Source organism: Cydia pomonella, chromosome 2 (genome assembly GCF_033807575.1).
Source record: "Cydia pomonella isolate Wapato2018A chromosome 2, ilCydPomo1, whole genome shotgun sequence".
In the NCBI taxonomy this organism is placed as follows: Eukaryota; Metazoa; Arthropoda; class Insecta; order Lepidoptera; family Tortricidae; genus Cydia; species Cydia pomonella.
In genome coordinates this window covers 4,012,881-4,034,089 of record NC_084704.1, presented here as the reverse complement: position 1 = coordinate 4,034,089, position 21,209 = coordinate 4,012,881, and the positions used below count along the sequence as shown (strand labels likewise).

Sequence of the window (21,209 nt, the reverse complement as noted above, 5' to 3'; positions counted from 1 at the left end):
AATTCCCTTCTCTTTGGCGTAAAGCATTTGTGATTCCACTGCCTAAAATTAGTAATCCCACCACTCTCAGTAACTTTCGGCCCATTTCAATTCTTCCTTTCCTCTCGAAAATAGCTGAGGCAGTTGTTCATAAACAACTTTCCGTCTTCGTTTACTCGCATAACCTTTTAAGCCCTTTGCAGTCAGGTTTCCGACCAAGTCATAGCACCAGTACTGCGCTTCTCAAGGTAACAGAAGACATCAGGCGAGGCATGGAGAGGCAAATGGTCACGGTGCTTATTCTTATTGACTTTTCTAACGCGTTTAATACCGTTGACCATGACATTCTCCTTGCCTTGCTCAAACATATGAGTGTCTCTGAAATAGCCCTTAACTGGTTTGCTGCCTACTTGCGAGGCCGCCAGCAGGCAGTCCGAGTTGACCGGTCTTTGTCTGACTGGTGTGACCTGGCGACTGGCGTGCCTCAAGGAGGTATCTTATCTCCACTTCTTTTTTCTACTTTTATTAATTTTATCACACCTGACCTTCGCTGTTCCTACCATCTGTATGCTGATGACTTGCAACTCTACGACCAGTGCTCCGTGACTGACGTTCCAACTTGCATTGGTAAACTAAACCTAGACCTTTTACATATCCAGCAGTGGTCCGAGAGGTTTGGCCTCTTTGTAAATCCGTCTAAGTGCCAAGCTATTGTTATAGGTAGTTCCAAACAGCTTACTAAACTAGACTTGGACGCACTTGCACCAGTAAACTTTAACGGCTCCCCAATAATATTTAGTCAAAGTGTTAAAGACCTGGGTGTGCTTTTAGACAGTACCTTGAGTTGGAGAGCACAGGTTACTGAAATCAGCCGTAAGGTCATGGGCTCACTTCATTCTCTCAACAAAATGAAGCACTTCTTACCGATCAAAACTAAAGTTGCACTAATTAACACCCTTATACTGCCCATTATTGATTATGGTGATGTGTGTTATCCGGACTTAAACGAAGAGTTGCTCGATAAATTGGACCGCCTGCTTAATAACTGCATTCGCTTCGTTTTTTGCCTCCGCAAATATGATCACGTTTCTTCTTTTCGCGCACAACTTGGCTGGCTTCCCATTCGTCAACGACGCAATATTCGCTTGCTTTCCACTCTTTTTTCTGTGCTTAACGACCCACATTCTCCTGAATACCTCAAATCCTTCTTTCAATATTATGGCGTTACCCGCGACCGTCAACTTCGCTCTTCTGGCAATATGTCTCTGTCCATCCCTCTTCACCGGACTGGGTTCATGTCAAATTCGTTCACCGTGCAGGTGGCGCGTCTTTGGAATGGACTTCCTTTTTACATCAAAAATGCGCCAAATAAGTTCGCTTTCAAAAAATCATTACGTGCTTTCTTTGCTAGCAGAATGAAAGATTCTTAATGTATTTATTTATTAGCTTCAGATGTTTCGTCTTTATTTATATATATGTATATATATATACATATTTATTTATATATGTATGTGTGTATTATGTTTGTATGTATATGTTATTTCATGTATTTTTGCTTGATTTGTTTTGCTATTGTAATTGTAGCACCGCTCTCAATCTCTCTGCTTAGCCTTAAGGTTGACTGGTAGAGAATGCCTCGTGGCATTAAGTCCGCCTTTTGTACTATAAGATTGTTTTCTTTTGTGCAATAAAGATTAAATAAATAAATAAATTAGGTCATTCGCACAGATAAATTTATGCGAATAACTGTTTTGGAAGAGATAATTCCCGATACAATAGTAGGTAAACCATGGTATTATATACAATTAGGTCATTACTCATTAAGTTTTTTCATATGTGTATTTTTAGGGTTCCGTAGCCAAATGGCAAAAAACGGAACCCTTATAGATTCGTCATGTTTTTATGGTATTTTCACTCGGAATCATCAGCTCTTTCGATTCTATTGGAGAAAAAAGTGTCGCATATTTTTTTTGAACTTTCCATTCTGTTACTGACATATAAAGTCTATGGAAAGTAGTAACTGAACGGAAATTAAAGTATTGGGACATTTTTTTTCTATGTAGAAATAACATAAAATTGTGCAAATTAAAAAAAAAAGTAGCGTGCAACTTTTAATATCCTGACCCTGCAAATGGTTCGACTGTGATATAAGCTCCCATCCCAAGGATTCAGCTAATCATGGTATGATTTACGATATACAAATATCTTCATTAACCAAATGGCCGAGCACGTGGTTTGTTTGTTTACAATCTGTTAAAAATGCAACAAAAAGAAAAGACTATAGGTCAGGGGTCGCCAAATGGCGGACCGCGGTCCGCATCCGGACCGCCGACCCATTTTGTGCGGACCGCGAGAACACAGCAACTTTTGCACTACAGAGTACGTAATTTAAAATAAAAATGTATCCCCCGCATTATCTTTGTTGACGTCAATTTGAAAACGGCCGGGCGAAGTCACTAGCTAAGATAGTCCAGATAGTCCGAAATGTCATTTTTCTCATTGATATGTAAAAAAATACCTTTGTTATTTCTGTAATTACATTTGTTTAAAAATATTTTTTCTATAAAATGTTGTGCGGACCGCGATGGTCATTTCATTTCTTAATACAGACCCCGAGCGAAACTAATTGGTGACCCCTGCTATAGGTAGTATAGTTACCTACGCCTACAGTGTCATGTTTTATATACATTAAGATAACACATTTCCGTGTTTTTATCATAAGTTAACGCGTGAAAGTGGGATAAGTGATGGTCACTTCACATGCAGACTTCGCCATAAAGTACCTAAAGGGCAATCTGATATTATGAACTTTAAATACCCATATAGCTCAGTTCATTTTACAGTGGAATCGATTTAGCCAAAGGGTATGTAAATTTATTTATATAAACAGAACCAAAGACATAAAAGCATTTGAAGATATAATCTATGTGCATAAATTTGCATGGCGGTCTATTGACCCATCTGAGCTACGTGTTGTCGATATACAGTTCTCATACAATCATACATGTTGACTGCCCGACCTTAGAAAAATAGAACCCATACAATACCTCCAAAAGAACCACAGGCAATTGTGGATCTATGTTTTTGATTACGACTAGTTACTGATTAGTTAATTTTGACTACCGTAAAATCGGCCAAGTTTTTAGTATGACGATTCCTTAATAGGGAGTATTTTTGCAATGTTCTGACGCCAGATTGCAGTACTGGCACCTTTCGTAAACCATAGAGTAACTTATACATGCTGTGCCTTAAACTGGTTTTTGACAAGTTTTTACTGATAATAAAATATGACATTGATGTATCAAGGCGGTTTGTTTACAAAGGGCCTACCGGGAGACGCGAAAATAGACATTTAGTTATCTGCCTCTTCATCGCTCGAATGCAAGAGTGATAGAGAGGTTGAAATTTCGATTTTTGTTTCGCGGTAGACCCTCAGATTGTGATGGATTGTGGTAGTGGCGCCTCCTACGCAGAGTTTCGCGTAATATTCCCTATTCTCTCGATTCTCGTTCACATTACGTTCTCAAGAAGCTTCATTCCTTCCTACCTTCCTGAATCTTCCTTATCATGCGACCAATTATCAATTATCATTTCAAGTAAAGTCTTGGCACGTTCTGAAGTGCATTGAAAATGCTTTTATAATGTCTGATCTGATGTAAACAGTAAAAGTACAACATATGCTATGATGAGCTATGAAAGCGGAACAGTCAAAAAATAGTGCTGAGTGGACGAGCTAGGAAGGTGACGATTTAGGAATTGTATGCTGACGACATGGCATCAAGACTCGGAATCGGTTTATAAAATACCGGTAAAAACCGGTTTATTTCGGTTTTCCTCCGAACTTTTATAAGAGCGTGAACGTTTTAAGAACTTTAATGTAACCTAAAAAAAACGACGACGACGAGCGACGAAACGGCCGGCCGGCCTGGTGGTGTACCACGTAAACATAGACACCGTCATAGGAAGAAACCGGTTTTTATTGCTCTAAACCGGTTAATTTGATAAGAACTGTTCTCATAAAAACCGGTTTAAAAATAACGGTTTTTCGAGCGAAACCGAAATTAAAAGGTTTTGAGTAAAATACATGATAACGGTTTGGAAATTTAACCTGTTTCCGACCCTTGCATGGGATAATGGACGATTTAGAAAGGTCACGAAATAGGATTGTGCACGAAGCGGTCCTGAGCAGAAAACGTTTATAATAAACTTATTGTGCGTCGTATTTGAAAGGTAACTAAGTATAGTTCGGCAATAATTTCCGCACTTCCTACTTCTGAATAAGATGACAAAGATTGCATTGTGAGCGTGGGATATTTTGAAATAAGAAGCGTTATGTGTTCAATGGAACGTTTTGTCAGTCTCTTTGTTTCCGGAGTTGTTACGTTGTTAACTGTTTTATGTTTATCAAGGTAGACTTTAATTAAGCTTTGAACTAAGACAATTGGTTTCAATTTCCTAGATTTAAAGACACGTTTGTGTGTGACGGATGTTTTAGTTTTATCTCAGCAATTTTTTTATACTACATCGGTGGCACACAAGCAAGCGGCCCGCCTGACGGTAAGCAGTCTCCGTAGCATATGGACGAATGCAACTCCAGAGGAGTTACATGCGCGTTGCCGGCCCCAACACTCCGCAGCCTCGTTGAGCTCTGGCATCCTTACTCACCGGCAGGAGCACTATGAGTACGGTCTAGTGTTATTTGGCTGCGGTTTTCTGTAAGGTGGTGGTACTTCCCCAGTTGGGCTCTGCTCCGGATCTGGAATGACATCCGCTGTGCTGTGCCCTACCACACAAAGCGAGATGTCATTCACAGTGCCCATACCTCTCTTAAATCTTAAATGAAATATGAATGGGTCGACAGCACAGACATCAATTTGGCACACAAAGGAAATTACAAAATCATTTCTCGCGCGTGTGGTGAGTGAAATTATGCTGTAACTATCTTCTGTCCGCAACTTCGTAAGTGTGGAATGATGATGATGGTTACTAATTAAAAAATATATATCCTATGTCCTTTCCCGGACCCCAAATACCAATTTTCATCTAAATCGGTTCAGCAGTTTAAGCGTGAAGAGGTAATAGACAGACAGTTACTCTTTGCATTTATAATATTATACTAGGGATTATAAATCAATCTCCTAATTTTATAACGCACATGGGGTGGTTCCCTACTCGCATATTAGGGAGGGAAAAATAGCTTTGCGAACCTAACGAAATAACGGTACTTATTCTATGAAATTCCATTTCGGGAGAAAACGGTTTCCACTAACCAAATCTTAACAAATCACTTTCTGTTTGATGTCGATCGCTTCAGCATAATATATTCTAGGTTTATAGGTTTCGCTTTTTTGGAAATAAAAATTGTTTTGCAGATTTTAAAATTGTTTTGATTTTGGAAACTGAGGCGGATCTGCGCGAGCTTCGAGTCGACAATTGGCGAGAGGTCGCACAGGACCGAGAAAAGTGGCGCTGTCTTGTGTCGGAGTCCAAGTCTCATTTTGGGTCGCTGAGCCAACGGAGTGAGTGTGAGATTTTGGAAAAAAAAGAAAAACCTATAAATCTAGTTATTCATTATGTCAATAACATACTAAAAATCATGGAGAATGGAAAATATTTAGAAGTTAAAAAACGTTTTTCTTTTTGTACGGACAACAACGTGCGTTCCCTCTTAGAAAAGCAACATTCTTGCTACTCTTACTAAATTGTAACGAAGTCGATTCTATTCTACTACGAGTATTCCACACAAAAGCTCTCAATATTCCTTGATATCGTCGAAATTATTCATCAGACGAAAACCATTACCAGAATGAATGGAAACCGTTTCCAAAGAACGGTTTTGTTACTACAATTTACCAGTAATTTGCGATATAAAGCAGCAATTTCCGTTGGACACGATGGAAAGGAAGCCAAGTTCAAGGCGCGGCGGGCCGTGCGCGGAATGAAGATGCTTTGTAAAAAAAATGGAACCGCCGACGAAATCGAAAGTGGCGTGCGGTGCAAGCGCAGAATACAAGCGATTTCAAAAGGATGAGGAATGACAATAGTACACACACCTCAATTAAGTTTTTCTGACAAATTGAACCAATACCAAGTAAATTGTAAATACTTACATGTTAAGTTAAAAAAAAAACATGCCAAACCAAACATTGAACCATGAACATTGTTTTTTTATTTTTTTTTATTGTTTTGACATGCCTATAATTAATTTATGGGTTCATGACACTGTACTGAAAATTATATTGTAACACCTTTACGTAACAACGTGGAAATGCAATATAATACACAATAAACACAATCAACTGGCATTATAGAGAAATATAAACTTCATGTCTTTTTCAAAACTACAAAAATGAGGTTTTACAAAAAAAAAAAAGTAAAATAAGTGGCAGGTTTACTAATAAGTTATTGATTTTTAATTTTTTATGTCCTCCCAGACGCATCCGTCGACGGCGACTTTTTATGTACAAACCATATAAAAAGAACTTTCGAGTTCCTCGTGATACACCGCGTATATCATGGTTCAGACATAGATCAGGATAAGAAGACAGGAGATTGTGGACCTTGACTCCCGACACTTTATTACTCCTACTTTCGAAAGTACTGCGTACTAGTACTACGTAAACTTCTTGCGTACTGAACAAAGCCTTTACTACTACTACTAAAGGCTGCTAGACACACATTTCATTAACAGTAATTAAATATTCAATAAAATTCCTAGCGATATAAAAAATCTCCCTTAAACGCAACTCAAGAAAAAACTGCATGTGTGGCTATGTGAATCGTTGTAACAACTTATTGGAACCCATATTCCGCAAATAAACAATAATTCATTCAATCACCCAGTTCTAGTATCTTCCCCAATAGCAAGTAAAATCGTCTCCACTGTCACAGAGAAAGCACACCGGCCGCTACCTCTCGTCACTCGTGTCGTGACAGAGTAGAGTACGCTTGCTGGGACGTGACTCGCAATAACCCGACCGGATCGCAAACTAGAACAATCTTACCTTTATTTATTACATCAGGTTGTACAATCGCACCCGAGATGCAACTGGTTGCCAAACTAGTCTAGTTTTATAACTTTATCGGTGCTTAAGCAACGTTTAAGTAGAGCGTACTTAGCGTACGAGGTGTGAACGGGTTTATTGATGTAATGAGATAGTAAGATAGTTTAATGGATGGCTAAGTCGTATGGCTAGCCATTTGAAAATTTTGATGCTATCTTATATAACTAATGAAGGTTTATTTATACAAAACGATATCACAAATACGCGTTATTTTTTTCCGGCAGCGCGACACAAATGAGGGTAAAGAACGTATTTATCTACTTGTCATATTTAACGTTTTTACTGTGGGCCAAGCAAACTACCGAATGGACACCAAACACAGTGCGGCGTCACGGCAGACCTCGAAGGAGATGGCGGCACGATCGTGACTTCTTTCGGAAAGACTGACCTAATACTGACATAGACCGAGACGCGTGGAAGAAAGAGAGGGAGGCCTTTGCCCAGCAGTGGGACACAACAGGCTAACAAATAAATAAATAAATGTCTTTACTATTTACGGAAGTTCAGAAGAGTGACACATGGAAGGTAATTTGAATTAGAAAACAACCAATTAACCACATTTCTACGTCCTTATAAATAATGAAAATTATAAAAGTATGTACAGTAAGCTGCAGATTCACTTAACTCTGCAAGCTTTAGTTGGTAAGAACATTTTTCCGTAATTCCCACAATAGCAAATCAAAATAGTAGACGTAGATAGGGGGATATTTTATATACATGTATATTATAACATTAGCGTTACAGTACCTACAGCTACTTGTAATGTTCTACGTGAGGAGCCGAGGAAAGGCATACGTAAAACCAGAAAATCAGTCGATATGAGGAAGAGACCTTTACTCTTGCTCGCACAAGGCCGACACCTTAAGTTGAGCCCGTAATTGGAAAGACGGAAACAATTATAGTTAATTTAAAAAGCTTAATGTGTATTAAAATAGACTGGAAAGTAAAGGTTTTTTTTATGTAACAAGGGAAGCAGACATCCAGCGAACCATTTGCGAATAGCCCGCAATCGTGCCAAGCTCGGCCATACTAAATATCTACGAGAAAACAAACTACAAGGAAAGTTTATCCCAATATCTAAGACCATCTACTACTTTTATCTTACGACACTGCGCCAGATTGCACCAACCTCCTTAATCCTGAACTCCTTTTGAAAGAAAAGTACCAATTTCAAAACTGCAAAAATTACCCTGGGACACTCAGGAGGCTAAACCCCAGCTGCTAAGAAGTTATTATAATTTTAATAAAAATACTTCCGTGGGACACAGACACATCAAAACAAGCTCTTCGTTATGGACATAAAAATATTATATTCGACGTAAAATAAGTAAGTAACCCGTTTTGAGTAATATAGTTATTATAATTTATTATGATAGCGTAAAGACTTTGCATCATATTCAGTAAAATAAAAAGTAAACAACATAGCACCCTTCTGGAAAACCAGTGCGTTATCTTAACAACCGTCTAAGTTACGTTGTAGGGCCGTAACCAGATACATTCCGTTAATCTATTGCGTATTATTATCCAATAGTTGACCGTTAATCCGATGTAGCTAATGGATTCGACAGCGAGATAAGCAAGCGAAAGCGGTGATTAGTGGGTCGAAGATCAATGAAGGTCTTATGCAAATGAATGTTCGAGCTAAGGTGAGATGGCGCCACTATTTATAAAAGTTCAGTGGTGCGTTGTTTGTGTAGCGGGACATGTCCAGGGAATGATTTAGTCCCAGACAAATGATCCTCAAGAAATGATCAAAGGGGATTGGAAATCATATTACGAACTTATGCAAATTACATTCGATATTATAATTTATGGAAATAAGTATATGTGGCGCTGATAAATGTCCGGTAAAGGTTGCGGTCGTGGTTCGAAAACCGGCTCGTTCCAATGAATTGTTGGGCATAATATGATTTGACTAGTTTTTTTAATACATGCATATTATGCGAGGAAAATCAAATACGAGAAGTCCCCGATTCGCATAAGGCTAGCGCGTGGACTAAGCCTCTTGTACAATGAGACGGTGGATTATGAATCTGATTGTGAATAATAATCATTTTGCAGATTCAATGTGACTGTACTTTAACACAAGATCAACAATAAGGTAGGTATGTCACATTGATTCAAGTCGACAAAACGCCGCAGTTACCTACGTATACGTCGCGTATATATTTATATATATACTGTGCGCACTGCAATATTTGTGTAACCGCGACAATCTGCGACAAACGCCGGTATTTTGCAACTTTGATTCACGGTTGCCTTATTCGAGGTGCATTACTTACATCTGTTAATACGTGTTAGTTACATGATGACTGTTTGGTAAATAGTTATGCCACGTTCGACTGAATGCGAATTAAACTTTTTCCAAGGCCTAAAAAGACTCTTTGAGACGACTAGTAACTAGTAACCCCTGGGCTGGCTCATTCTTTGGACACAGAATAGGCATCGCCATTCAGCGCGGGAATGTACTGGAATATAGCCAGCCTTATGAGCACCCTTCCGCAAGGAACAGACCTGGTGGACTGGTCTTAGTCTCACACAGTTAATGTATATTTTATAATTATTACACATTTTAATTTATTTTGTAGCCTTTATTAGTTTAATTTAGTAAACTACCTTGCACCCAAATAAATTCATCCAAGGCACTATTACAGTCCCAGATTAAAATAGTTCTATGAAGATATATTATGCTAAATAGCTCCCAGTATATATACTAACTCCCAGATTACAATAATTCCATGAAGATAATTATATTATGCTAGCTTACATACAAACTCTTAAGACGCATTTCATTAGGAATCTATTTAAATATTTTTACCTGAATTTCGATCAAGAAATTTACCTATACACCGTGGCCCAAAATTACGTTGACAAAATTAAAAAGCAAAATTTTTGAATTTGGAACGCCAAACGAATTCGGTTCATTTTCTGTTACATTCTTACACATATTGGCAACGTTTTATGAATAATAGCTTGTTTGAATTATATGAATATTTTTGGTTTTTATGATGTCTACGCAGCGTAAAGCAATAATTTCCTTGCACGAAGCGGGAAAACGACAGTGTGAGATAGTTAGATCGCTCGGTGTCAGTCGTCAACTGGTGTCCAAGACTATTGGGCGGTATAATGAACTCGGGCATCTTGCTGACCGCCCAGGAAGAGGAAGAAAGAGGACTGTTAGGACTCCGAGGCGTCGAAATGTTATAAAAAAAACGGCTTAGTCGTAATCCACGGACCAAAGTGCGAAAAATGGCTCGGGAAATGGGTGTAAGTCGATCAACGGTCCAACGTATTGTCGCTAATGATCTAAAATTAAAGGCATATAAGCTACGTAAAACTCAGCTTCTAGAAGATAAAGATAAAAAAGTTCGTCTACAGAGATGCCGTTTGATTACGCGACGTGCCGCTACTGAAAAATGGAAAAATATCCTTTTTACTGATGAAAAACTTTTTTGTATAGAACAGGCCCACAATCACCAAAATGACAGAATTTACTCTTCTAGTCGCCCCGGAGAGGTCGCAGTCATTCCCCATCGTCAAAAGCCGGATTCAGTTATGGTTTGGGGTGGTATTTGCTCTACAGGCAAAACTCCTCTCATTTTTATTGAAAAGGGTGTAAAAATAAACCAAGAAATATACAGGAGAGATATTCTGGAAGCTGTAGTTCTTCCTTGGAGTCAACAACATTTCGGCAACCAGCCGTGGATATTCCAGCAGGACTCTGCTCCATCTCACAGGGCCCGAAGTGTGCAGCAGTGGTGTAAAGACAATTTTCCAGGGTTCATAAGCTCGAAAGAGTGGCCGCCCTACTCACCTGATCTAAATCCAATGGATTATAGTTTGTGGTCTATCTTAGAAACAAGGGCCTGTGCTACAAAACACAAGAGTGTAGACGCTTTAAAAGCGAAACTTACCCAGGAGTGGGCAAAAATAACCATGGAGGAGCTGCGGCATATCGTTGAAAATTTTACCAAACGTTTGCGTTTGTGCATTAAAGCCAAAGGGGGCTATTTTGAAGACAATTGATTTTTCTTAAATAAAAAAGGCTGTATTTTTAATTTTAAGTTGTATTGAATAAGTTATGTAAGTATTTAATATTAAAACTTAAAAAAATCTTTGTCAACGTTTTTTTGGGCCACCCTGTACATATGAGAAAAGCTACAAATCTACAATATTCCTGTGACTTCATCGACGTAGCAAACGTAGCTATTTCTAAATTGCGCATACAAAAGTGACAAGCACGAATACCTATTAAATAATGTGGCCTATATGGCTATACAAATAGATACAAATTTACACGTACTGTATATCGATTCCTTAGCTAAAACAATTGCAATCCGATACTTAGCCAGGAAACGTCATTTTTTTTTCACAACCTAATTACCTGTCTCAAATAGCCGACTGCAGTCTGCAGTTAAATTTTCTTGTTCTATGCGATTTGCAATACGCTGCCTTTTTCGGTTCAACAACCACATGGTTTTGCAACTTTATGTCACGCTACGACGTTGCGAGCGCGTGTTAGCGACAGTTACATAATAATGAATATTTGTGTCACGGCTAATTTGTGAGTGCTCAGGTGTTACATTGTCATAGGTAAACAATGGCGGTCATAGTTCATCATTATTATTTAAAAATGATAAATGGTACATTTGAGGAGGTTTACGCTTGCGGTTTTTGTTACCTATCTGCAAAAAATGGAGTTTAAGAAGCAAAATTAGCACTCATTTATTACGTTCACAACTGTCCTGTCTAAGTCAGCGCGATATTTATTAAAAATACCTAAACCTATATTGTTAGAGTCTTTTTCATTTCATCTTGTTACACCCTGCTGGGGTGTAGGGCTCGATTGGCTCGCTCCATTTTCTTCCACTTAATGTGGAAAAAAAAACTATCAAGGATGCAAAAATTGATTCTTCTCTCCGTGCGGTTATCCCGGTTGTATCCACAGCTACTTTTACTACAATTTAGTTTTATATGTAATGCATTTTTATGTCGTTTTAAGTAATACTAGACTTCGAAATACGCCCAAATACGTTTTGTGATTTTATTTACTAAGGCATCGTAGCAGGGTTTTAGTCAACTAAGTATCAACTAGCCCAACAAGTTTCCTCGTCCACGCTGTAAAATGACAGTAATCCTTATTGCAAAGAATTAAGGTTCACAAACGGTCACTCAAAGAGTGTTGCTGTACCAAGTGGCGACCGAACCTATAATGCCATCCCTTTCAATAGCGCTGGGTCTGAAAAAGCATGGTAGAGATAGCAATATGACTTCAATTGCCAATTGATATCGCGGTTAGTATAGTGCATAATATAAAGGTTGGTTGCCCGCTTCCTAGATGTATCTAGCGGCAATGTAACTTTCGTGTGCAAGCTGATTCGGTAACCGATATGTCTGCTTAACCGACTTTGCAGTATCGCCGAGTTATTAATAAGTCTAATTGATTTCTTGTAATTGCGGAATTGGTACACTGAGTGAATTCGTGTTTTTGTGTATTGTGCAGTTGGCAAACGTAATTGCAACGCAACTTTTTATTAACCCTAGGAACGTTTTGTTCACTTTGGCTGTCATTACTTATATGGTTGATTTTGACGCAGCTCCAGCTACAGCAACGTTTCAAATGTATGAAAATATAGCATAGCACATCTCTGGTCGATAGGCACTCTCATGATGATTGTTCATATAGACAGATGCGGCATAAAGTAGATGCAGGGTTAGTCCAGATGGGATAATCAAATCGAATAAATTGGAATGCTGCCACCGCTGATCGTGTAATTCAAGACGGCGCGTGCCTTGATTCGTATTGTCATGTTATTAAAGTTTAGATTTGACAAATCTGCGTGTCATCATCATCGTGGATGACACGGACTATAATCGGCGGCCGAAATATGCGAAAAAAATTGACGTTTGCGTCCGCACGGCCTCATTTGATCAGACAATTTAATCAAATTGGCGAAATATTGTTACCGTCTGGACTGGCCTGAACGATGAATAATGGGAAACATGAACCGACTAAAGTGGCTGACCAGAACTCTCGGACAATGGAAAGTTAAACATGTAAAAATTACAGGAAACATGCATGAGAACCGTGCATAGTCTTTGCAATGATAAAGTGTGAGGGTGTCACCATAAACGTCAATTTACTAGTAAAATATGACTTTTCTAATGGAACATTGTGGATGGATTCCAAAATGACAGACTGTGCAAGTATTATATAAGTTTAACGATTAAAATAACACTTGCACAGTCTGCTATCAAAATCGATGCCAATTAAGCTTGGTCTAACTCTACCATATTACCCGGAATCGGTTCTGCAAGTCCATGTAAAAACATGCAGCGTGAATTTAAAAATATTTATAACAAAAGGTGTTAATAGCAAAACGATTCCTATTTACCTACACGTCGGCCAGCCCATTAGTAAAACAGGCGTTCAATAAATATTAACGATCACGCCTTGTGTACTTCGCACACAATATAAAGCAAATACGGCGTATCGTGGGAATTAGAACGCAAGTTACCCGCATGGATCTGATGTCTGATATGTCTACATTATACGACTTTGTGCAGCGTTTTAACAACGTGAAATCAAAGTTCAATTTAAAAATTTCAAAGTAGCAAAGATATATATACATTTTGAGCCTTAACTCTGTGGTCCATTTGAGAAGTGTTTAGACAACCTAGAAACGGCCAAGTTAGGGTTTAAAATACATTATATAAGAACTTGTATTGGAGAATGTCAGGACAGTTTCGTTACATAGGTTCGACGTCTAAAAACATCGTCTATCTAAGTCTAGACACAAGCCCTTCCTAGTTTGCTCAAACTGCCGCACCTACAGACTTATGTATCGCTTGCGCAATGTTGTATGAAAGGAGTTAGGTTTTATTTTTTATCATAGTTGTTTGAAGTATCAAACCTTTGTATCGGATTATATAGGGAAATCTAGGATCCCTACCTTGTGTACTCAAAATATCCGGCGACTAGTAATCTTAAACTTCCATTGCGTTCGCTTCATGTCTGTTTAAATACATATTTTGAAATTAAATGAGGTAAAACATAAATCTTTCTAGTCCTTGAACAAGTATTTCTAAGCACCGTTTTCCTTTCTTTACAAATGGTTGCTATCTATTTATATATATAGTATTTTAAGTATTTATACACACATCTACAATCTTTCCACTTGGTCGTAAGATGGTAAGAATCATTAAAGCCTTTCGGCCTTATGACACTAAACCGCCGTTTGTAAGTTTTGTGACTTAAGAATAAACAATGTCCTTAGACGTTTGTTGGGTACCCAAGTGTCGTTTGCGCGACTCTTCATATTTCTGTTCTGTTATTAACCATATTCGAGGGGTTTTCTAATATTTCCACGTTACGCAAGAAGCGTGCTCGTCGTAGTACTCGTCTATCGCGCGATTAAATTGCAGTACAATACTACTGTTGCAATACTTGCAATTATTCACGGAAGTCCGGAATTATTTCGACGGAATTAGGCAAATATCACTGGGACCTGTGACACGGTCACGGACCGTGTCAAAAACACGTGACACGGTCAGCGGTTACTCGACCATCATCTAATAAATGTTGGGCAAATAAGAGTGATACGCTTTGATTTAAATTTTAATTATGTTATGTACAAAATATCTTAAACTTTTTTCATAAATATATTATTCAGGGTTGGCAATTGTATACGGAAGATAGTTTCTGCCAAATGTCTATCTCTAGCAGCAACCATTTTTTTCTCATATGTTTGTATGGTTTAAAACACGTTGTTTGCTCGATTAATTTCCAGATAAAGTGACAGTGATTGGCACCCAAATTCGCCAAATTTTGCAGCACCTGACTTATTTTATTTCTGTGGGATCATTTATCGACGGATTTGAATTACTGATTTAAGTTATGTACGAATGGTACGGTCACGTCTGAAAATATCGAGACAAAGTGCCAAAAATATGTATACACTACCCTAATATCGTGTATACATATTTTTGGCACTTCGATCGTGTCAATATTTTCAGACGTGACTGTACGACATTGATTACACAACTGAAGTATAATAACGGTGACGACGGTAGCGAAATAATGGTACTAATAACCTGTATTTAAAATCAATTTACTTAAGTGCTGATTAAATTTAATAAATTGGTTACTTATGCCTGCCGGTGGATATTATAATTGTAAATACAATATTTATGAATTTTTCAGTGTTCTGTTTTCTTCATGGGTGTACAGTCGTCATTAGATATATCGAGCGGCCGAGGTGCTCATGAATCTGAACACGCACTCTAGCGCTGGCAAGTGTCAAATGGTTGATTGTTGTTAAAGGCCACGTCACACCAAGGGCCCGCCGTCTCGACGGCAACCGGGACAAAATCGTACACTTGTTTGGCGTATTTACTGTGTTTTAACTTGGACGCAGTTTCAGCCGCTGCGCCTGCTTTGATCACCGTGTGCGCGAGATGAGTGGGAGCAAAAGTACTTACACACGTGGCATCCCAAAGCAAGCTGCAGCCTTTCGCCCAGAGGTTTTAGAGGTTATTGAACTTATAATTCTGTTATTTAAGTTTTCCAAAGTTCTTTTGTTTTATAAAAAATGTAAACCTATCTTATATGTTCTTGTATAACTAAGTGAGGCATATGTGTCTTCAGTCTAATCCTATTATTAAGCTGACTAAAAAAACTTACCAATTTTGGCGCTGCTGAAGACAATCAACGCGTGCGTGTCGTCCACCCACTTGATCTCGAAACCGGTGTCCTTGTATTCACTGAACACCGAGAACAAGTCGTTCGTCTTAAACTCACTAGGAAAGTCATACACTTCCACCACGTGACCAAAGGTCTCGTCGTACGGACCGTTGAATAAAGCTTGGCCTCTGGTCTGGTACTGTTCGTAACTGTTCTTTGCCTTGCTTATGTGAACCTTTCCCACAGTGGAGGTGAGTTCTTCTAGTAGTGACGGGTCGAGGCATTCTCCGCTGTCGTCAAACACGGCATCCCAATCGTTTTCCTCTCGCTTTAATGAGACTTTAGCTTCTAGTTGTGGTTTTAGCTTCTTAGGTTCGGGTTCCTTTTTCTCCTCCTCGTTAATCGCTTCGGGCGCAGTTTGTTCCTTCTCGCATTCTGCCTCGGCCGGGTCAGATATAACTAGAACATCTGAATCGAAGCTCTGTTTGATAATTCTTTTGTTGCTTCTATTAATTTCTAGAGAAGCTCGCTTCAACTCTTTCTCTTCGACATCCTCGTCTTTATCATATAAATAACCATTCTCTATAATATTGCTCTGGTTTGTTTCAGGTACGGCCATGTTTACATCGGACTCATTAGTCCTCCAGTCGTTATCTTCGGTCGGATATCTGACGAAATCGTTATAATAGTCGGGCGCGTACAGCCCGAGTTGTCCGTTGGCGAAATAATCTCCTATATAAAAACTACTATCGTCTATCTCGTTATAACTATTATCACTGAACGATATTGCACTATCACTATTTGGCACTTGGCAGACTGAAGGCACGGAGTCGGTCGGCGCTGGTGGGTCTATGCTGGGTGCCGTGGGCCTGGTATTCCGGAGGTGCGGGGGGGTGTAGACGTTGCAGTAGGTCTTGTCGATGGACCGCCGGGGGGTGGTGGGCTGGGACTTGTCTTTGGTGGGCGACTTGGAGGCTTTTGGTGGCGGTCGCTTGGGGTCCGGTTTGTCCTCGGAGCTGTCGGCGGTGCGGAGCGCGCGGGGGACGTATACGGCGCGGTCGGGGCGACGAGGCTTCGTTGGACCAGATCTGTTCAAAAAGAATCTCAAGTTAGTCAGTTCCGTAATTTCACGTTTCTACATGAAGGCTTCAACAGCATTCTATCACCATCATACATTCAAATATTTCCATAAACCACACCTCCAACCATCTCAACACACAATCAAAAACGAATTCCTAATCAAACACGCTGCAGCTACCGTCACGTCCTCGGGCGGTGTTACGAACCGCTCACGTAACGCAAGGGGGGCAAGGTCGGAATATTTCGACTGCGGCCCACTTCGCCGCGGCACCGATTCGCAGCCGCTGTTTTGTTATTTTGCCGCGAGCGCGGTCAATGGAGTGAATGGATTATGCCGATTGAGCTATTGGGTTGGATTTGAGTTGGTCTTTGAGATTTTTGTTGAAAGCTCTTTTGTATTGGAGTGGAGACTAACAGGCTAGCTAGACTAATTGCTGTGACTTACGAGTACCGCAGTTTGTAACGTTAGTAATGTTGTGATGTTACAATAACCGCATTGATGCATCTACATAGCGTTCGTAAAATTGGTTGCTTAATAAGATTGTAATTAATCTACTAGAACTTATCTGATGAACTGTTATGTCCAAAACCTTTCAGATCAGACCATATCATTTCTTAAACCGCTGAAACCTTTTGGTAAGTATTAGGTACTTATGAAAATAACTTGAAGCTGGAGCAACCAAAACAGGTATACCACAAATCATGTCGACACCAACATAGTTCACATGTGGAAGTCAGTGGGCAAAGACTAAAAGCCACGTTTTTACACTTTTTACCTTCCACGTATACTAGTCCTTTCAAACATTCAAGGTTTGCCTGAAACTGTGATTCGGACGCCAACCGCATGCAATGGTGAGCGGCGTGTTCTAGAGAATCCACCATAGCTTGGTTACGAAAAATACTAACAAATTGCATGCACTTGCATAATGGGAACGACTTACACATACTAAAGTAACGTAGTCAAAACATTACAAATTATTAAAATTATTAACATTTTAAACAGTATAATTGTGTACAATTTTATGAAGATACATACATGTGCAGTACCATCTGAAAATATGGATACGGACAATGTGTCAAAAATATGTATACACGACCTTATTGCCCATCCATTAGGGTAGTGTATACATATTTTTGACACTTTGTCCGTATCTAATTTTGTAGACGTGACTGTATGACAAATGATTTGGGCAATCTGTTACGGCTCCGCTACTTCAAGAGAATTTAATTTTGTGACCAGTGCGATCGCTCCTGAGTCCTGAAGGCCTACCGCCAACATCGAAAAATCTAAAATCGTTATCTGCCTCTCTATCGCTCTTGCATATTTGAACGACAAAAAGGCAGATAATGATTTATCGATGTTGGCGGTAAGCGCTCGGCCGTGTGAATTTTGAAAGTAAAAAGCGACAATCCACTTTGAGCACATTTTGCATTGAAATCTCAAAAATTAGCAATGCATTGACCTATACCGAGCATACAATTAGTCATGCATGTCTCGTACTAATATAATAACTCTTAACTGACCAACGGTAGCTTACGTCCTCGTTATAAGGTTTAGAATGGTCTAATTGTGTCGATGATGGTGGCTCCATCATTCATCGTGGCATTTAGGCGATTAATGGCGGAACGATATGATATAACAAGTAACTAATTGTTTCATGACTGACCTACATATTGTATGTATTATTAATTTTGAAGTTATTTTTATTGCTAAGCAAATATATTGCGTTGCGGCTAAAGCAAGATAAGAACATGAAGAGGTTCTGAATTGCACCAAAGTACAGTCACCTGCAGTTATAATTGACCCCCAGACATATACAGTTGTTTGCAAGGGGGGGGGGGGGGGGGGGGGGGGGGTCAACTATCTCTGCAGCTGAACATCAATTAAAGCAAATACCTAATTAACTAGAAATGTGTAAGATACAAAGACATTGGTCCTTGAATATCCAGGAAATTTCAACAAATTAAATATTTATCACAAATAAATCAAATTATCTTAATCATAATTTAGTCGGAAACGTACATGGGATAATTCATTTAAGACTTTATTTATTTATTTATTTATTGTTCGGAGAACCAACAGCTATAAATTAAAAAAATTAATTAATTTTATTAATTATTAATTTAAGTAGAAAAAAAAAATCTTATTACAATAATACTCAAACATATTTTTGTAGGATATCACAATTGCCATTTGCCAATATGCGAAATTAAAAAAACTTAATCAAACCAGTTATCTTAATAAAACTATCATCACTCATCAAAACAAACTTGCATCAATTTTGCAACGAGTCTGGGGTCACTAACAATCTCTTTGTATTTAGGCACTCTTTTCTTACACAATAGATTCATTGCAAAAGCAAACTTGCACTTTAGCAATAGAGTTCACATTTGAATACAACGCCAAATAGAGATATGACGAAATGAGTAATGTTAGTGTCAGTCGCACTGGCAATCGAGGCCGCGGGGTCAGGAATGACAGTCATTATGTCATCTGTGTTGACAGGCTTGTAACGGTTCAAAATTATGACTGTCATCGTTGTTATGGTAACGTTATTGTTTTTAAGGGAAGGTTAATAGTATTGTAACCAGTGATCGGAATAGGCAATAAAAAGAAAAAAGTCATAAAGTGGAAACTGCCTTGCGATAGCAATTTTTTACCGGGATAAGTCCCGGAAACGTACTAAGTAAATAATATTGTTATAAATACGGTAAATACCAATACATTCCTCATTATTCATTTTTTTTTTCAATATAATCAATTCAATAGGCGTACTGGCGTAAAATAAAACAACCAATGTTTTCTTAGCAAACGAGGCACCAAACACCCTGTTTTTACGTTCTGCTTTTCAGTTAACGTTCAAAATGCTTAGTGGCCCCTATTTTCTATTGAGCAGGTTATATAAAAAGTTACAAAAAAAATGTTGTTTTATTTTACGCCTAATGATTGTATTGGACAAAAACGAGGAATGCATTGATTTTTACCGTTTATAAAACAATGTTATTTAATTAGTACGTAAAATTTGTAAAAAAATATATCGGAGGGCAGTCTCCACTTTCTGACTTTGTTCTACCAAGTTTAGGTATTTATAGTCTGTCTATTCCGATCACTGATTATAACATTTTAGCCACAAGTCGCGACTGCTGCATCATGGATTAACTGTCAATATGTCACCCATGTTGACAGGCCAGAAAAGACTAGCTAATAATAGTTTTCATATTAATGAGGATATGCCGTTCGATTTATCGAGGTTCCACTGTATTAATATAATAAAGATTACACAGTTTATCTGTATGGAAAAGATTAAAAGATAAGAACTAAAACTTGTCTTGATCTTTGTATTACATTGTGTCTATGATTTGACAAGGACTTGTTTTATATTAGTAATAAAGGAAGTGATACTTTGTTTTTAGTTCCTGGTTAAATAATATTAAAAACTATACCTACGTGTTGGAACGCAAACGCTACATATAATCAGGAATCATGTCCATACTACGTGACCCATTTTTCACAATTTTTTTACCCCCCTCCCCTCCTCGGTGACGAGTGGAGTGTTACCACCTATGAGTTCCAAAAGCGCTAAACGTTGCGCTTCTATATTTGAAAAACCTCGGAAAAGTGCGAGATTTCCCTAGAGGATATTGGCTACGTCACGAAAACCTAAGACTACCCCTCCCCCCTACACTCGTCACAGTATGGCTACGTTCCCTCACATCATATATTATATTGTTGTAAAAATATTCACAAACCACCAAACAACTTACTCGAAAGTCTCAAATTGAGACAAAACACTTTTTGTATGAAACACTTCTCTGAATCCCTTCAAACCTTTCAACTTGAGCAGGTACAAAATACGTCCACACGAATGATTAAGCAAACTCAACTGCGACTCGGCATTGTTATTGTGAAATAATTGCTCTGTCAAAATGCTGGTTTTTCCTCCCAACCGGCAACGTATGTACTAACAGTATGTCTGACCATTGGTCGACCCTTTATCGTTGGAATAAGATTTACAATTGGTCAATTAACTGTATCGGTGATGGTATGACGCGTTATCAAGGCTAATAATGTCGGCGTAAACAATCGTTCATTACCTACTTAAAATAACAAAATATATTGTGAAACGTTTGGTAAATGGTAAAAACACGTACCACCTGTAAGTAGCATAACATGTTTATTTGCACAAGATGCCAAGCCATTAACTCGATACGAACCGGTATGATTTAATCCGTGGGTACTATTTAAAACACTACACGTTAAACAAGATAAGTCTAAAAACGTCAGTCTACCAATCAATCGAACATATACAAATCCAAGTATTAATATATTCCCTTTGAACGCGATATCGGGTCAGCGTTAGCAATCGAAATGCCGTTTTGTTCTCCTCACATATCATCCACCA

General features: G+C 38.6%; 2 protein-coding genes across 3 annotated transcripts in view; both read right to left on the bottom strand.

Annotated features, from left to right (window-relative positions):
* Nucleotides 1-21,209, bottom strand: part of LOC133531642 (uncharacterized) — a 64,147-nt gene that overhangs the window by 20,403 nt on the left and 22,535 nt on the right. For both annotated transcript variants that reach the window (XM_061869978.1, XM_061869987.1), the window contains one exon: nt 15,727-16,814. In XM_061869978.1, coding sequence (XP_061725962.1) covers nt 15,727-16,814 — 1,088 coding nt within the window. The remainder of the gene's footprint in view (nt 1-15,726; nt 16,815-21,209) is intronic.
* LOC133531637 (uncharacterized) overlaps nt 1-21,209 on the bottom strand; it is a 72,461-nt gene that overhangs the window by 31,601 nt on the left and 19,651 nt on the right. The window lies entirely within an intron of this gene.